Source organism: Pantherophis guttatus, chromosome 2 (assembly GCF_059756535.1).
Source record: "Pantherophis guttatus breed Tessera chromosome 2, ASM5975653v1, whole genome shotgun sequence".
Taxonomy (NCBI): Eukaryota; Metazoa; Chordata; class Lepidosauria; order Squamata; family Colubridae; genus Pantherophis; species Pantherophis guttatus.
The window spans coordinates 103,155,640-103,175,279 of record NC_142064.1 but is presented as its reverse complement, the minus strand read 5'-3'; the positions used below and the strand labels follow the sequence as shown (position 1 = coordinate 103,175,279).

At 37.4% G+C, this 19,640-nt stretch overlaps 1 protein-coding gene across 11 annotated transcripts in view; it reads right to left on the bottom strand.

Annotated features, from left to right (window-relative positions):
* Window positions 1-10,804, bottom strand: part of SPAG17 (sperm associated antigen 17) — a 112,093-nt gene extending 101,289 nt beyond the window's left edge. For 10 of the 11 annotated variants that reach the window (XR_015732750.1, XR_015732751.1, XR_015732752.1 and 7 more), the window contains exons 1-3: window positions 10,647-10,804; window positions 6,265-6,405; window positions 4,644-4,709 (exon numbers count right to left, since the gene is read on the bottom strand). Coding sequence is in view for 5 of the 11 variants with exons in the window: in XM_034411031.3 (XP_034266922.1) it covers window positions 4,644-4,709; window positions 6,265-6,405; window positions 10,647-10,754 (315 nt within the window). In the remaining 6 variants the exon portion in view is untranslated. Of the gene's footprint in view, window positions 1-4,643; window positions 4,710-6,264; window positions 6,406-10,646 lie in introns of those variants that run through there. The other variant, XM_087888324.1, reaches the window with a different exon arrangement.
* Between the last annotated feature and the right edge of the window lie 8,836 nt (window positions 10,805-19,640).

Genomic DNA, 19,640 nt, shown 5'->3' with positions numbered 1-19,640 from the left:
TGCACAAGTCAAAAGGATTCTAACACCATTTACTGCTCATCAAAAACAAGCAAGGGAAACAACTATCTGACCAACAAAGGGTCAAGGACAAATGGCAAAAATATACAGAACAGCTGTATACCGGCAATAAAGAAATAGAAATAGAAAACCCTTCAAGTTGTGTGGGCAATGAGCCAACTGCCAAACAAGGCCCCAGGTGTTGATACCATCCTGCAATTGCTCAACCTTATGACATCCACAACCATCACAAATGTCTGCCAAAAATGTGGGAAACAAACACATGGCTACAGGAATGTATATGTTCATTGTATTGCTAAAAAAGGGCAACTCCAAGGATTGCTCCAATTACTGTGCTATTGCCTTCATCCCTTACACTAACAAGATTCTCCTTAAGATCATACAACAATGTCAACCATCAAAAGGGAATTACCAGATGTTCAAGCAGGCCTCAGAAGGCACCATGGTCCTAGTGGCCACATTGCAAATCTATGCTGGATCATGGAAAAATCTTAAGAACATTGAAAGTGCATCTGCTTTATTGACTACAATTAAGTCTTCTATTGTGTCAATTATGGCAAGCTGTGGAGAGCCCTATAGAAGACCTAGGGGTGCAAACACATCTGGTCAAGTTGGTGCAGTTGCTCTACAACATGATATGGAGACACTGATTGGTTCAAGATAGAGAAAAAAATGTGGCAACATTTCATTCTTTCATGTTAAACAACCTACATGTCAAAGTGATCATGAGGAAACAAGAATCTGAAAAATCATAAATTGGAGTAAAAATTGGAGGATAGAAACCAAAGGCCTGAAACATCTGATCAAAAGAATAAAAAAAGCAATAAATATGCCCTCTTCCTGAACATCAGAACAACAACAACAACAGCAACAACAAGCTCATGATCACTGTGAGGAATGGAAATGTCAAAATAACAATTGACAATAAAGAGATAGAACGTGTGCAAGAATTCACTTTCCTAAGATCATAGATTGATCAAAGCAGTGAATGCAGTCCAGAAATGAAATATCAAATCACACTGAGTTGCATTGCAATGATGAGCATGAATCGCATATGGAAAAGAATGATATTAGTCTCATAAACAAATGCAGATTAGTATCTTACAATACTAGACAATACACTATCAACAGTAGAGACCTTCAAATTTCTAGGTTCTACTATAGCTCAAGAGCTAAAATGTACATCTAACATCAAAAACGTCATCAAAAAAGCACAAGGAATGTTCTTTCTGTGCCAACTCAGAAAGCTCAAACTGCCCAAGGAGCTGCTGATACAGTTCTACAGATGAATTATTGAGTCTGTCATCTGCACCTCTATAACTGTCTGGTTTGGTTCTGCAACCCAACAAGACAGACTCAGACTTCAGAGGATAATTAGAACTGCAGAAAAAACAATTGCTACCAACCTGCCTTCCACTGAGGACTTGTATACTTCACGAGTCAAAAAGAGGGCTGTGAAAATATTTACAGACCTCTCGCATCTTGGACATAAACTGCTTCAACTCCTACCCTCAAAATGACGCTATAGACCACTGCACACCAGAACAACTAGACACAAGAACAGTTTTTTCCTGAACGCCATCACTCTGCTAAACAAATAATTCCCTCAACACTGTCAAACTAGTTACTAAGTCTGCACTACTATTAATCTTCTCATCGTTCCCTTCACCCATCTCCTTCCACTTATGACTGTATGACTGTAACTTTGTTCCTTGTATCCTTACAATTTATATTGACTGTTTCCTAATATGATTTGATTGCTTATTTGTACCCTATGACTATCATTAAGTGTTGTACCTTATGATTCTTGCTGAACGTATCTTTTCTTTTAGGTACACTGAGAGCATATGCACCAAGACAAATTCCTTGCGTGTCCAATCACACTTGGTCAATAAAAAAATCTGTTGTATTCTATTCATTACTGTATTTCCCATAGCTATCCATGGTTGAAAAGAAAGAAGAAAGGAGGAAAATTGAGTTGCTCAAGCTGTGGCGCTGGAGAAGACTCCTACATATTTTTTGTACAACAAAGATGATAAACAAGCAAGTACTGGACCTATAAAACCAGAAATATTGCATTCACAAAACTCTGCCTTATTTGTTTCAGCCAGGTCATGCAATCAAACTCACTAGAAAAGGCAATTATGCTCAGAATGGTCTGTGGTAAAATGCAACAAGGCCCCTAAAAAACATGGTAGATAGACATTACCAAAGTTGATAATGTCAACCAGAGCATTAAACAACTGAAAGAAGCCATACAAGTTTGGAAAATATGGGAAGAACTGTCCATAGAATTGCTGAGTTCTGGACAGATTTTGAAAGGATAAAACTCCGTCACAGTACAATCAAGGATTTAACAAGAACAGATTATAGCATATTCTCAGTTTCTAACAACTTGTGGTCAGGGATCTTGTAGCTCACTCAGAAACCCAACCAATAGGCCTCATCCTTTTCAATATACTGTTCATCCAATTGTACATATATCTTTATTCCTCTAATTTGAAAAAGAATACATTTCTGTACATCTGAAGTGTTAATTCCTCCCAATTCAAAGTTTGCTGTGCTGTGTCACAGTAACTGGAGGGGGGGGGGAATGGGATGGGCAAATAATGCCCAGAATTTATGCCAACCACAGGGTCAACCAAGGCATGAAGGTCACTTTAGCTGTTCTGCTAAAGCAAGCAGACCTCTGTATTGGGCAGCAGCAATAAAGAAGATGTTGTGGGATTTGGGAATGAATGATCCCTTTAATGACAATGGCAAAGGCATCATTTCACACTGCATGGGAGAAGGAAGGCAAAAGTATTTTACCTTTGGTATTTTACCAAGAAAACCACATGGAAAGAGGATAGAAATGATTAACCTCATAGTATCAAATGATGGGCCCTTCAGGATGGATGATAATTAAAATGAGGAAGAGCTAAGGATCTTTCATAGTACTAATGTTGTTTAAGATATGGCTAGATTAAAGCCTTGGTTGCTGATATTGCAAGAAAAGAAAATCCAAAGCTGTAAAGAAATAATTACAGTGGGTAGATGAGATATTAAAAGCAGGCACACATAAAAGCTCTACACAGTGAAAAATGGAATGACCGATTATACACTTATATTTTAGGCATCAGTAAATTGAAATGGGCAGGAACTGGACACTTTTACTCAGAAGATCATACTGTTGTTTTTTCTCAAAGCATACAGCAAGAACAATACTTGGAATAAGCAATGATTGAATAATATCAATTAAGCTTAAACAGACAATTCTTTAATATAAAATTGTCCAGGTTGATACTTCAACCATTGATGCAATTGGAAATATTAAAAAGAAAATGTAGTTGCATAGTATGGCTTAGAGAAATCAAAATGAAGAATGACGTAACAATTTCTGTCAATTCCTTCCTTACTAAAATAGTCTTATAACAACCAAAATAACATCTATTGTATATACATACTTAGATGTCTCCAAGTGAAATATACAGAAATCAAAATGATTATTGATACAAGCAGATAGAAGAACACAGGTATAGCAGACATATACAGCAGCTGACTCAGGTACAGATTATGCTCATGTATAAGGTTCCAAGTTAAGGTAATATGGAAAAAGAAAGTCAACCAGTTTCCACAATACAGTCTTGACATCCACCATTTTCAAAGAACATGAGGAATCATTTTGCAGTCATAAACTTCATCAATAACTGGACGAACTATGGAATTTATTTATATGATTTATACAGCCATCTATCTCACACAAGTGACTATGTATGGCAAACACAGAGAGAGAGAGAGAGAGACATCTCATGACATATAGCCTCCGATGCCCAAGGTTCAAAGAAATCAAAGAATGTGTTAAAGATGAATGTGAAAAGAGACAGACGAAGATGAAGAAAAGAAGAAAGCAAAAAGAATGTCAGAACATTGGAAATTTCTAAAAAGAGCCAAAACTAAACAAGAGAAATATCTCAGGAAAGAATTTAATGAAGAATTTCAGAGAGCTGTTAGAAGAGACATGAAGCAATCTAATGATTTCTATAAAGACAGTGAAAATGGAAACAGACACGAAAAACAAAGCAAGTCTTCCAAAAGATCTGAGAGAGTGACCAGGTCAGATATTGGATCTGGCTTTTGTATTAGGGCAGTGGTGATACCATCTTGATATGGAGGAAATTAATATCAGTCCCTTGTCACAGTCAGATCACTTTCTGAATGCCAGGGAATTCTTCATGGCCACAAATGCCCTATCGCAGGGAAGTTGGGCTATTCAATCAGTTCACTCCAGGCATCTCTTTGATTCTATTATAGAAAAAGCTTGATTTTCCCTCCCAAAGGCTTGTCACAAGGCATGATCATACAGTGATAATTGCTGGATGATCTATATGGACTAGGGGTTAGGTGCACTAACACTTTGATGTTTTTTTGTGTTCAAATTAGTAAATTAATATTTTCTAATCAGCTTACAAAACTGGGCAGATTAGATATATGAATGCCTAAACAAATAAAATATTAATTGTTAAGTAACTGGTTTTCAGCAATCACTTTAAAAACAGAAGTCAAAATATCAGATACGAGATTATTAATTTTTGAAATAAATCAGAAAAATTAATCCAACTAATAATAAAAATGCTTTGTCTTACTTCATAAAATAAAGGTGTTTCTTTGTCTTTGACCTTCTTTGCTTTTACATCTACAACTTCCATTATCTAGAAAGAAAAAGGGAGCGAATGTAACATAATGAACTTTCTGGTTTCACATGCTCATTTTTTTGCACATTCTGTAATTTATTCAAAAACTATTCAGTTATTTCCATTACCTAATGATTTGAAAAATGTATTTTGTAATGATGCTGCACATTCTGAAGCACTATTTTCAATGAACTACATAGTCTTAATGAAATTAAGATGAAATTCCACTTTCTTTTTCAAAAATACTTATTAGAAATTTTAACAATAGTAAAAAATAATATAAATTGAAATAAAAAAGAAAAAGTAAAAGTACTAAAAAAGGAGAAAAGAGAAAAAGACAGTATTTCAAATATTGTCAAATATTTCAAAACTGTTGTGTCTCTTGGTTCATTTCAAACTTTTGTGGACTGAATTCTTACCTAGTTTTTTTGTCATTTATATTTTATCTTTCAATCCTTATATTCTTAATTAATTTTTCCGTTCTCTCTGGAATGAAGGATCACTCAACAGGTAGTTTTTCAAATGTATTCCTTGGAAGAGCTCTTTTAACTTTAAAATATTATTCCAAAAGATTTTTTTTCAAAAGAAAATTCCATTTTTAAATGTGTTTTACCATATGCAGTGGGGACTGTTTGAGAAAGACTAGTCTATCAAAGAACGGGGATACAAAAATAATTGTTTCTTGATTCCTAGTCAGGGGTGAGTTCTACTTACCTTTACTACCAGTTTGCAACGGGATCGCCCGTGCGCCTTGCTTCTGCGCATGCGCAGATTGCCGATGATGACATCTGGGGTGGTGGGCAGGGCCTCCCGCCAGTTTTACTACCGGTTCTTGCAAACCGGTCCAAACCGGGGGAAACCCACTACTGTTCCTAGTCATAATCTTTTATGAATAATACTGAAGTTTGCAATACTATTCTCTAAGGTTCTTTTCACATATACAAAAAGAAAATCATGGTGTGCTTGATGTTTAAAATTACTCTGAACACTTTATCTCTGATATTAATACATTGTTGCCCTTAGCTCCTATCAATAGCAGAGAAAATTGATAGTAATGGAAACTATAGTGTAACAGCTGTTTTCAATATTCTTGAAAAATATAACTTTTTTGTTGTGCTGATAAAAATAAACATCTTTCAAAAGATGTTTGTAAGAAACCAAAGAGTACAAGGATTATATGTTTTTAAGAGACTGAGTTCAGGCTTGTCCTATATGCAATAACACATGTAAACTTTGTGAAGGCAGATGGATATATATTTGTGTGAAGGTATCTAGAAAGATATTGCCTTGCAGTTATATGATGTTATCAGCATTTGATGCAATACAATGAAACTGTACAAAATTATGTGATAAACACTTATGTCATCTTCAAATCTGATTTTTTTTCCTCCTATCATCAACTGCAAGCATAGAAGAGCCTCTTCTAGGGCCAATTCTCTTTGCTATATTCAGATCAAAATTATCTGGCAACAAATAGTGTTTCTCAGATATCACCCTGAATTATAAGTAAAACTGCACCCTACTTTTAGACTCCTCTCGAATATAATTGCTCCACAGTTATAATACAATATACCTGTGCTAATAATTCTTCCCAAGAAACCACACTGAAGAGTTTCCTTTGTGGCACCTGCACAGCCAGAGTTAGTGCCTTTATGTGAAGTTCATCCTCAAGTTTGCTCCCAACAACAAAGGCAGTACTGGGAATCCAATTTTCCTGATTCAAAACAAAAACAGCAATTAAACCATTAAAAGTGCTGATAACGAGTTATAAAGCCCTACGTGACATGAGATTGGGTTATTTTGAGGTCTTTCCCATCCCATCTATCTGATCCATCAAGTTCATCAGAAAGAACATATTGTGGGTCCTGTCCACAAATTAATGTCATGTCAATGGGCCCAAAAGGAAAACCCTTTTCTACCATGGCACCAGCCCTCTGGAACATAATTTCCTCAGATTCAGACTGTCCCTGACCTCAGTAGTCTTCCAGAAAGCCCTAAAGAACATGGCTTTATCATCTGGCCTGAGAATCCAGTAGTGGTGGTATGGACACTGCAAAATGACTGTACTGTTAAAGATACTGATTGTCCTTCGCTCAGATTATGTTTTTAATGGTTTCAATAATTTTAATGTTTAAATGGCGTTTTTGTTATTTTGTATTGTTTTTTGTGATTTTAATTCTGTAAGCCATTCACAGTCACATATGTAAGAGGGCAGCTACGTAAATTGAAAAGGAAGAAAAGAAAAGGAAGGAAGGAAGGAAGGAAGGAAGGAAGGAAGGAAGGAAGGAAGGAAGGAAGGAAGGAAGGAAGGATAAAGGCATCCCTTCTCTTTTATTTTATTTTTCCATGCTCAGAAATTAAGTTTCTTTATATGCAATTGCCCTCTACCACTAGATGGCAATATTATACTATATACTAAATCTACTAGCTCTTCCTACTATTTATCCTAACCAAATATTATTCTATAATGTTATTCGGTAAGATACAGATATATTTGCCCAAATAAATAAAACAAATTTTAGATAAATGTGCCTGTAGAAGTTATAAACATTAATAATGTATATAATTGAGATCATAAGAGACTAAAGGACAAATGGAATACCAGCTATGAAATGATAAATCATTAAATAATGACTAGTGCATTGTTTCTTTTGTTTGATCTGAGTTATATTCTTTGTTTATAAGTATCTTTGCTTTTGCTATATCAGACACAGTGAACTTTGAATCTAAAATGCTATATATTAACAGCTGTAATTTTAATTATCTATACCAGTGATGGCTAACCTTTTTGCTGTCGCGTGCCAAAAGTGGGGGGAATGAGGGGGGTCACGCACGTGTGCCCACACCCATAATTCAATGTGCCCCGTCCCTCCATACTCCCCCTGCTTTTGGCATGTGATGGCACAGTGGGCCAGGTAGGCCCGTTTTTCGCCCTTTCTTGGAGCCTTGGGAGGGCGAAAATGGCCTTCCCCACCCCCTGGAGGCCCTCTGGAGGCAGGAAATGGCCAGTTTCCCAACTTCCAGTGGGACTGGAAGGCCCGAAAATTAGCTGGCCAGTGCGCACATGCACGCTGGAGCTCAGCTAGGACAATGCTCGCATGCCCACAGATACGGCTCTGCATGCCACCTGTGGCACACGTGCCATAGGTTCGCCATCACGGATCTATACCATACACACAGGGGTGAAATCTACCTACCTTTCCTACCGGTTTGAAAGTGTGCGCGCTGCTGTGTCATCGTCATGTCTGATTTTTGACCCTCTGTGCATGCGCAGAAGGCTTTGTGCATGTGCAGAGGGTTAAAAACCAGGAAGTAATGATGTCAGGGCAGGTGGGCGAAGCCTCGCACTGCTGCCACCAATTTGCCAAACCACGCACCGCCGACACTATCAGCTCATGTGAGCCAGACAGAACCGGCAGGATTTCACCACTACATACACACATACTATATTATACTATACACACATACTATATTATTGTTAATTTGATTTATTTCTTATTTTCCATAAACAAAATAATAAAGTTACCTGATTAGATGTACAACTCATTAAAATTGAACAGATATGTCTGAGTAATCTATTTCTATCTAATAATAAAACTGAATTACAGACTGGATTACAGACTGGATTACAGACTGGATTACATACTACATACTCAACGAATGGCTACATATGTTCTGTGACTCCTCTATATCATCTAAAAGTTGTATCTGTGGGACTCTCCTGGAGAAAGGATAGACCATACATTCTGGCCTCATAAATTTGACACACATGTATCAAAAAACAAATGTATAAGCACAAGATCAATAGTTACAGTTATTGGCTACAGTTATCGTTACAGTTATAGTTATTGTATACTTACAGTTACAGTTACAGTTATACTTATTGTATAGAAATGGGATCGATAGCATCACCACCAGATGACAAACCATACTCAACGAGTCATCCTTAATGGTACTATATCTACATGGAGGGAAGTAAGCAGTGGGGTACCACAAAGTTCTGTCTTAGGCCCAGTACTCTTCATAAATGAGAGAATAAAAGGGGAACTCATCAAATTTGCAGATGGCACTAAACAGGCAGGAATAGCCAACACCCAAAATGTTAAATTCAAGAACCAAATGGATCTCGACAGACTTGAACATTGGGCCCTATCTAACAAAATGAAATTCAACATAGAGAAAAGTAAAGTCTTACACTTAGGCAAGAAAAACCAAAAGTACGCATATAGACTGGGTGAAACCTGGCTTAATAGCAGTAACTGTGAGAGGGATCTTGGAGACCTAGTGGTCAATCAGTTAAATATGAATCAGCAGTGTGTGGCCACAGTCAAAAAAGCCAATGCAATCCTAAATTGCATTAACAAAGGGATTGAATCAAGATCATGTGAGGTAATAGTACTGCTCTATAAAGCCTTAGTAAGGTCACACTAGAATACTGCATCTAGTTTTGGTCTCCACACTACAAGAAAGATGTTGAGATTCTAGAAAGAGTACAGAGAAGAGCAATATGAGTTTCGTGGAGGCGAAAACATATGAAGAACTGTTATAAGAACCAGGCATGGACAGTCTAGTGAAGAGAAGAACCAGGGGTGACATGATAGCGGCATTCTAATATTTGAGGGGCTGTCACAGAGAAGAGGGGGACAACCTATTTTCCAAAGCACCTGAAGGCCAGACAAGGAACAATGGATGGAAACTGATCAAGGAGAGATTCAACCTAGAAATCAGGATAAGTTTTCTGCCATTGAGAATAGTTAACCAGCTTCATCACTGGAAGCTTTCAAGAAGAGACTGACAACCACTTGTCAGAAATGGTATAGGGACTCCTGCTTGAGCAGGGATTTGACTAGAAGACTTCCAAGGTCCTCCCCTCCCCTCCCCTCCTCTCTACAAAGAAAATGACCCAATACAATTAGTCCTCGACTTACAACCACAATTGAGCCCAAAATTTATGTTGTTAAATGACACATTCGTTAAGTGAATTTTGCCCCATTTTACAACCTTTCTTGCCCCAATTATTAAGTGAATCACTGAAGTTGTTAAGTTAGTGACATAGTTGTTAAGTGACTCTGGCTTGACTTTGCTTGTCAGAAGGTTGCAAAAAGTGATCACATGTCCCCAGGACACTGCAACCTCATAAATATGAACCAGTTGCCAAGCGCCTGAACTTTGATCATATGACCTCAGGGACACTACAAAGGTTCTAAGTGTGAAAAACGATCACGTGTCACTTTTTTCAAAGCTATTGTAACTTTGAACGGTCACTAAATGATCTGCTGTGAGTTGAGGACTACCTCTATAGTTACTTACAATGTTCATGTCCATAACCTCCCCCTCTGCTTTCAAAACACGTAAGCTATTAATGTACTCTAATATAGTGAACTAATTCTCTTTCATTTTGAGAACTGTCAGCCTATAACACAGGCTGAAGTACAATCCACGTATTATAAAAAAAGGGAACTACATGGAAATTCTAATTAGCCCTTTAGGCTTGGAAGCTCAGCAAATCTGGGTCTGGTAAATTGACCAGTAGAAAATCTCAGGCTAGGAGATGAAGTGGAAAAAACATCCCCAAACAAGACAATGGCAAACTATTTCCTATTGACGCCAAGAAAAGTGCATAGTTGTATCCACCAGGACTTGGATTTGATTGAAGGAGATTTTTCTCTTAAGATACACCAGGTTCAAGGTGGCTTCATCTCCTGGTGCGGAGGGTTGTCTTGAGTTGCAATTTCTTGAGGGCAAAGCCACAAGCCACCTTAGGGACCATGCTGCCAAGCAGAGAAAGTCTCAAAGTATATCTGGTCCCAATCTGCGATGCACATAGATATAGGACTTCCTCCCCCCCCGCCCCCCCTTGCAAACACTGAGATCGACCACATCCCGTCAAACAGGTCCACCTCTTTTCCTGATGCGAGGACCAACGTGTGCCTCCCTCCACTACTGCCAACGCACCTCTTCCAAGCGGACCGCCACAAGCCCCGCTTCCCAGTTCTTGACGCCTGCCCCTGGGGGACCAGAAGCCCCGCCGCCAGCCCCGCTCTTGGGTCGCTTGGGAGCCATCGGAAAGAGTGGGACAAGACCGGTTGCCTTGGCAATCGCCACCAGGCCGTCCTCCTGCGCATGCGCGGGAACGCGCCTCCGCGCGGCTTCGGTCGCCAAGGCAACCGAGAAGCCTAGCGTTCGAATATGGGCCTGTTGCCATGACCCGATAAGTCTGTCTGGAAGGGGTCTCCTATTAGCAGCCGACTATGGGCGACTATGGGCGATGGGCGACGCCTCAAGGCATGGATGCTAAAATAAGTACTGAAAATGAATCACCCCGAAGTCATGCATTATAAATATTAGGGGGGGGGAGGAGGGTTTACATTTTTTCTTTCTTTAGAATTACTACGTTCTAAGCTTCTTACAGATTCTTTTCACATTTTTAAGGGCTCCACTGCATAAATCCTCCAGCTCCCTTTGAGATTTTTGCAATTAAAAAAAAATATATATTTAACCATTTTTTTCCTTAAACTACATAGATACTTAATGAACAGCGTACTGTCATCAAATATTTATTTGATGTCAGATTTATTTTAATGGGATCTGTTCAGTGGTGGGATTCAGCCAGTTCGCACCACTTTGGGAGAACTGGTTGTTAACCTTCTGAGCAGTTTGGTGAACTGGTTGTTGGAAAAAAATCATTAGGGCAGAGAACCGATTGTTAAATTATTTGAATCCCACCATTGGATCTGTTCAAAGTGGGAGACACATCAAATCAGCATCTTCTGCCAGCTTGCATTTTTCTCTGGAACGGGCATGATTGGATCAGTCAGTGAGTTCAGGAAACAATGTATGTCTGCTTGTGGCTTCTCAACTTTTTCCCAACTCTCCCACTTTTGGGGAGGGGGGATTTCGATGTATAGATAGTCCACGACTTACAACAGTTTGTTTAGTGACCGTTCAAACTTACAACAGTGCTGAAAAAAGTGACTTATGACCGTTTTTCACCCTTGCGACTGTTGTAGCACCCCTATGGTCACATGATCACACTGTCATACTTATGACAGTTGCAGCATCCCAGGGTCATGTAATCATCTATTGCAAATTTTCTGACAAGCAAAGTCAATGGGAAGCCAGATTCACTTAACAACTGTGTTATTATTTTAACAAAAGCAGTGATTCACTTAACTATGGCAAGAAAGGTCATAAAATGGGGCAAATTTCACTTAACAAATGTCTTGCTTAGCAACAGAAATTTTGGGCTCAGTTGTGGTCGTAATTCAAGGACTACCTGTATCTGGATTTTCAATTCCTTTAGCAAAACAAGTGTGGACAGAAAGTGCTTTTGATCCATTTATCACAAACATCCCCAAATTCTGTTGCCTGTATCTACAGTGATCATACGTTCTGTATTATAAAGACAAGTCCTTTATTTAAGAAAGCCTGTACTTTAGATTTATTTCTTGAGTTTGCTCTTAAATTTTCTTGTAAAGCAAATTTATAACGAAGTAACTTTTTATCCTTATCAGTCTCATTCAGATTTGCCTTTTTTCAGGCCTATCCTTTATTTTTTTCAAGCAAATATGGTCATTATATTCACATGGCCTCCTTAATTTGTCCTAACTTCATATGCATTACTGTACTGATCGACCTAACTTGTTGAAGGCCCTTCTGTTTCTTGGTGCTGCTAGGAAAATAAAGCATTATTATTAGTGACTTGAAACCACTTTTGCTGAAATAGAAAAAAAATGAACTGGTGGTTTCTGGATTTATTCAAAAGTGTAAATTATAGAAAGAAAGAAATTATACAGAGATAAGGTAAAATGTAAATGTACGTATAATTGCTGTTAGAAAAATTGGAAGCTACTTTTTGTTACTTTTTTCTTTCTTTACTTTTTCACTTTTTTGTTACTTTTCCCTATTCTTTTCCTCTTCAATTCAAAATCTCAATTGCTTTTATTCTGTTGAAATTTCTTTTAAAGGATGTTTCACCTGATCTATATTTTTCTGTATTACATGGGCCATAATGTGGATGATCTTGCATCCTTCTTTATTGCTTTCTGATACAGAAAACATGAGCCTATCAGTAACATTAAAATAAAATTCATCTGCCAATCTCAGAAGAAGTTCTGAATAGCTCATTCCTTTTCTGGTTTGTTTCAATGGAGCAGGAGAGTAGTAAGCAGCATATGAACAGAAGCCATCTATGTGGGAGGTTGCAGTGTCTAAGCGTATGACAAATCTTTTAATGTTTTTTTTCTTCCAAACCTCCAATTCTTTTGCAGACTCTAAACCAGTGGTCCCCAACCTTTTTATCGCCGCAGCCCGCTGAGCGCGTGCAGGGGTGGGGGCACGGCCCAGGAGCTTTTGCGCACGGCCCATTGCGCACGGCCCAGGAGCTTTTGCGCACGGCCCAGGAGCCTTTGCGCTGCAGCGTTCATGTCCCCCGGCCGCTGCGCGGCCCGGTGCCAGGTACTCCACGGCCCGGCACTGGTCCGCGGACCGGGGGTTGGGGACCACTGCTCTAAACAACAATCCAATCTGATGTTCTGTAAAAAAATAAAAAAAAGGTTCAATCCTTTCATGACTGAATGTAGCTTTAAAGAATTAAATTCTTACATCTATATAAAGTATATACATAGCTTTTTTTTAATCATTTCAAATTGTTTTAAGTTTAAATTGGTTTATCTTTGTTGATCTTTATATCGCACAGGCATAGATTAAGATACAAAACAAGAAAGCTAATATAGGAAGTCTTTGATCTATGCGTGGTTGATTAGTAAAAGTTCCAAGTTACAATGGAAATCCCCAGAACTACTTATAGCCTCGATTTGAAGTTGGGCCCCACCTGCAGTCAGATGGTTGCATTTTTGACATTCAACAGCCATATTTATGGCCATTTGCAGCATCCAGCAGTCACATAATCGTGATTTACCATGCTGGAAACTGGCATTTACTTCTAACTTTCACCCTCAGAAAAAACCCATTGCAAACAATGCAATTGCTTACCAACCACAATGTTCACTTAATGACCTCTGCAAAAAAAGTCATTAAAGGTCAAGGTCTCACTTAATGACTGGCATGACTTTTGACCATAATTCTAGGTCAATTACAGTAATAAGTCGAGGACTACCTGAACAGAATAATTAGTTTGCTTCTATGGGAATACAAAAAAGACGCAGTCATGAGGATGTTTCATGAATATACCCTTTATATGATTGTGTTGAGTTTGAGATCATAAAAGACGTCATCGCAATGCATTAGGCTGCCAGCTGCTAGGGATATTCTTTAGATTCACAAGAGGTCAACTGCGTTAAGCTATATTCAGAATAGGAAATTTATGAGTCACTCCACAAAAGGAAGCTGATTACAAAAAGGATAATATGCAATTGGGTATTGATTTAAAAAGTGATTCAAAAGAAGTGAGTACAGAAATCTCTGGCCCAATAAATATGAATTAGATTGTCATGGAAATGCTCTAGTACACATATTTGTTAATCAGAGGTTTGTGAATAACCTATAAGACATGCTATAGCAGGGGATTTTCTGTTCAGCAGTAACTTGGAACTCAAAAGCTTTTTATATTGTTGTTATGCCACCTGCAAAGTTGGGGTCACCCTGAATCAAATTATAGCAATATTTAATTGCGTATCTGCTGCATTTATTTAAAAAGAAAGCACAGATTTAGCTTTGAAGGCAGGCAAGGAAACAAAGGATAATTGTATGGAAATGTGAGTTTAGCATCTGGCCTCTTATTCACTCATCTTCTTTTCATATGAACTAGACAGATGCATAATTAAATACAGGTAGTCCTAGACTTACAACCGTTCATTTAGTGACTGTTTGAAGCTACAACAGCACTGAACAAAGTGACTTTTGACTGTTTTTCACATTTACGACCATTGCAGCATCTCCATGGTCACATGATCAAAATTCAGATGCTTGGCAACTGATTCATATTTATGATGGCTGTAGTGTTCTGGGGTCATGTGATCACCTCTTTGTGACGTTCTGACAAGCAAAGTCAATAGGGAAGCCAGATTTATTTCACAACCGTGTTACTAACTTAACAACTGCAGTGATTTACTTAATAACTGTGGCAAAAAATGTCGTAAAATGGGGCAAAATTCACTTCAGGACTGTGTTGTTTAACAATATAAATTTTGGACTCAATTGTGGTCATAAGTCAAGGACTACCTGTAGATTTATTTGTTATGATTATATTATTTCAGTTTGCATATTTTGCATGATGTCTGCATATTTTTATCGATCTATTTAAATTTAGTGCCCCCTATCTCAAAATTGATTCCGGGTGGCTTACAACATAACAATAAGACAGAAAATATCTTGACTGTAATGTCACAGCCCTTTTTCTAAGGAATTCAGCACATTCTTCTATATTATAAAGTAAGGGTCAATCACCTTTCTCCAAACTTGAGTTGTTTCTTTATTGCATTACTCCAAAATCAATAGTTGGTTAGCTCTGAATATGAATGATGCAGTGTCTAGCAAAATTTTGTCTTAAAATACATTTAATAAATTACAGATTCAAATGGAATTTATGTGAAATCAGCATGCTAGAGCTTTTGGCTTGTGTTGGAAGAAAAATGAGCAAACTCAATTGACACTATAGTATCAGAGCATGACTTCAGTGTGCATGAATACGGCTCAGTGACTTGGAGGTCTGTGCAGGTGTGGGCAACAAGGCCTAAATTACATTTCAAATATTACCATATGTTCCCATGCTAGGACGAAAGGCAGAAAGAGAGAGAGAGAGAGTTGCTTTTTGAGAAAGAGTAGGAGAACAGCCAAGGTAAAGAATTCATTACGGGGGAGTCATGTTGTGATCTTACACTGGAAACAAGTGGTTTTCTGTGATTTAACATTCTGTGAAAATATTCCAAAATACATGGTTACCTCTAGCTCTACCCTGGCTCCATCTGACTGCTCAGGGCCAGGACTCTTTATTTAAATTTCAAGGATGCTTTGAAATGTTGCTTTTTGCTACATTATTAATTTAGCGTAACATATATACGAGGATATCACTGCTTTATATTTCAGACGAGGAATCATTCATCTGATCATTTGAGCTTTGCAAAGGCCACAGCTTTTAATCAAATAGAATTATAGAGAGAGAAGGCAGATGGGAAGGGAAAGGAAACCAGTTTTGTCTCAAAATTAATTGGCCAAATTAATTCTATGCAAAGAGATTGTGGCCTCATATCAATAGTGCGTAGGGCCAGAGTCCAACATGGGGAGGAATACTTTGTCATAGGCACACAATCCTTTGTATGATTTCTGTCACTGTATACTTTCAATCCCCCAAAATATGATATCTAATTACAAAAATCTGTAATTGGATTTTAAGACAATGGAAACTATTGAAAAATCTGATTTGAGAGTGGACAAATGAATTTCAATACTAGAGTTTCAAAACTAGATAGGAAGGGCTGATTTGGGAAGATAAAAATAGCAAGGGAAATGCTGCAACCTACCTCAGTAGCCAACTATACTGTACTTATAAAAGAGAAAATGTATTAAAATTGATATTGTCATTCCTTTATGGAGGGAGGGATTTCTCTCTTATTAATATGTTCCAAGAGGTGGGGGGAGCTTCATTTCCCATTTGAACTCCGTGCCTCTCAGCTTCCACCTTTTCCTTCAGAAAAAAAGAAGCACTATCATGTTTCAATTTCCTATATTTATCATTCTGCTTGTTTTTAGATTTTTCTCTAAGCTTTCAATAAAGCCCAATTGCCTGCTTCAGTTATTTTCTATCTAGCTATCATCTGTCTGTAACTATGTAAATAAATGTATTAGTGGAACCATAGGTCATAACATAATAATGCTATAAAATAACAATAGAACAGTGAAATTTTTGTCTACAACCACTCACTGGGTTTTTTTGCAGGTGTATTTTAGTTCTTCAGTCCTTTTACAATTTCTGCATTTTCAGGAAAAAGCAATAATTTATAATGAGCAATCAACAGCTTTCATTAGCCACCTTCATTTTAACAACAACAACAACAATAATGATAATAGACAAAATCACCATCAAATCAGCCCAGGTAGTAGATGGGATTTGGTAGGACTTGGTAGGTGGACAAAAATGCCACATCTAGTCTAAACATCTGACTGATTGTGATGAACCTTGATAATAATACTGGTAATACCTTTTTCATAAAATAATAATACTGAATATTACTGAGACATTAAGTCCTCTTGCATTTAAAATACTATTCAAATCACCTCTTAAGTTAAGCATCTAACAGAGATCTATTAATAATACATAACTACATATCAACAAAAGAGCCAACCATTGGAAATTCCCATCGCTGTGTCAACAGAAGATTGTGATAATGTTAAGATAGCAATGCATGTGGTAATGTCATTGTGCAAATACTGCCACTATCCACTTGTGTCCTGAAGGTCAACATAAGCATGTAAGTCATGACAGTTACAAGCTAAATATGTCATACATGTTTCAAGCATATCCTCTTGACACCCATTTGGACACCCATGACTCCTGTACATGCAATTGAAAACCTTTTGCTGTCATTTGACAAAGTCTCAGATGTGCTACTTTTCCTTTTTATAGCACATTTTAATAACTATTTCTGAAACATTTGTTTCCCACATTTATTTACATAATATATTTATAAACTATATTTTTCATTTTTCTGTTATATTACACCACCATCTAGTGGCCTTATATAGCATTTCCTTTTCGTTTTTTTGATCTATTTGATCTATTTTGTTATTCTTAACATAGAACTATGTTTTTTAAAAAAATATTTTCCATATCAGAATTCAAATATTAATATGTTGCATGATCAAATTCTTTGCTTTCCTTTTCTGGCTATGTTTTTTTCACTTGTAATATGGCTGTGAAAGTTGGACCATCAGAAAGATTAATTAAATAACTGATGCCTTTAAATTGTGCTACTGGGAAAAAAATTGAAAAAACACAGGAAGCAGTAATAATGAAACTAAATATCAGACATTTTGAAAACAGCCATTGGAGAAAGCCCTAATATTCTGAAAAATGGAAGGCAATCAAAACTGATACAGACGGAAGACAAGGGGGCTAGATTGTATGATTGATCACATAAGAATAGGCTTATAAAGACTCAGAGAAGCAGGCCTGGTGAAATGATGTGGATCAGGTAAGGAACAGTTAGAAGTGATTCAATCTCTGAAAAACACAATTAGTTCAGACAAATATCAAATTGTGCATAAAAATGGATCTTTTTGTTGCTTGGACAAATATGAAATTTGAATCTCTGAATTTATAGCTGCTAAAATTTTTGGCACAAAAGTGAACATTGTAGAGTTAATTTTTTCCCTTAAAATTTCCAAACTGGTGGTGATTATCATATTTGGAACATTTATTTACTAACATCCCTTAGTCACCGAAACCAACTAAGTAGGTGACTCCTTCTTTCAACACAAGAGTGGGAAGTAAAAACAAAAACAAAACCTACTAATCTGCATTGGACGAGCAGATTACAGTCTGTAACCTTCAGTGAAGAGGCCTCTATCCTGCAGGCAAATAGTGTGAGAATGTAAGAAACCTTTATTTGGCCTCTCTGATTCCCACTTTATATTCAATTACTACACTGAAAATATTTTTTGCTAGCAATTTTCCATCTCCTAGTGCATCCTGTTCATATTTTCAGTCCACTGAGATTAATAAACCAGTTAACTCAAAATAATGTAATAAGTCTTAAATTTATGTTGCTGTTTTAAACCAGGATCTCTCTGAGAAGGGACTTATATTCATCTAAGAAGACTGTGGGAGGCCAAAGTATCACTTTCTGGATTTCAACAACAAACCCCCTTAATTTTCTGAGAATTATTTTATGGTTCTTTTAAACTCTTTAAATCTGTTACTAATGTGGATCTCCACCTGAGAGCTGTTCCCATAACCAGTCAATCCAATTTGGGAATGAATTCTTCACATGGTGGGGAGTCAATGTAGAAAGAACGTTGCCTGTGAATTCTTCATGACTAAGAAAGGAGAAAACAGATGGTCTGGCATGACTAGGATTTCTAACTGCCATTAGAGAAGGATTCAGAATGCAAAATCAAAGATTTAATGGTGGTGAAGGCAAATAAACTGATGAAAAAGGAAGAAATAAAGCTATTAATAATCACAGTTGGCCATTGGGATTATGAATTGTAATGAACAAGAAAGCTGAAAATATTCACAAAATACTCTTTGTGAATCTATCTGCCATTCAGACTTCTACTGGAGTTGTAGTATCTGCAATATCAAGGCTGGTACTGGCTGTCAGATTTTTAAAAAGGCTACCTTATTGATAGGTCTTCAGAATTCAGATGTTCATCTTGTGTCACCTGCTGTTTGTGGCTCTGTGGTCTCTGCAGTCTGTGTAGTTCCACTTTCAAGATCTGACTAGTTTTTTCTGGCATTACCCATTCAGACAGCAGTAACGATGTAGTAAAATTAGACTCTGTCTTTGCAGATTCAATGTAGGAAAAGATTGAAAGGAAGGCTCAGAGACAACTATATAAAGTTTTCCTGAACTGATGATTTGCATTTCAATTTGACAAGTCAACTATTATGGAGAAGATAAATAAGATAAATAATGCATCTCTGGTGAAAGGTTCAAAGCAGAAGTTGCACTCTCGTGCAATACTTAGAGAGTTAACCCTATTGAACTCAGTGGGATTAGTTTCTGAGCAAGCATGGGCAATGTTAGAAATTAAAAGCACCTTTAAAAGTTTGTATGAAGCTGCTAGCTTTGCAGCCTTGGGCTGTGCCCCCACTTAATCATGGTTCAAATAAGTTCTGGCCACATGCCCATAACTTTATCTTCAGTCACAGCCTATATATTGTCCTTTGCTGCACCAGTATTCCCAGTTCTTTGGAAAAGGCTCTAATGTTGGGAAGGGTGGAAGAGGATCACCATCAGCAAGATGGATGGAGCCAATTACAGTGGC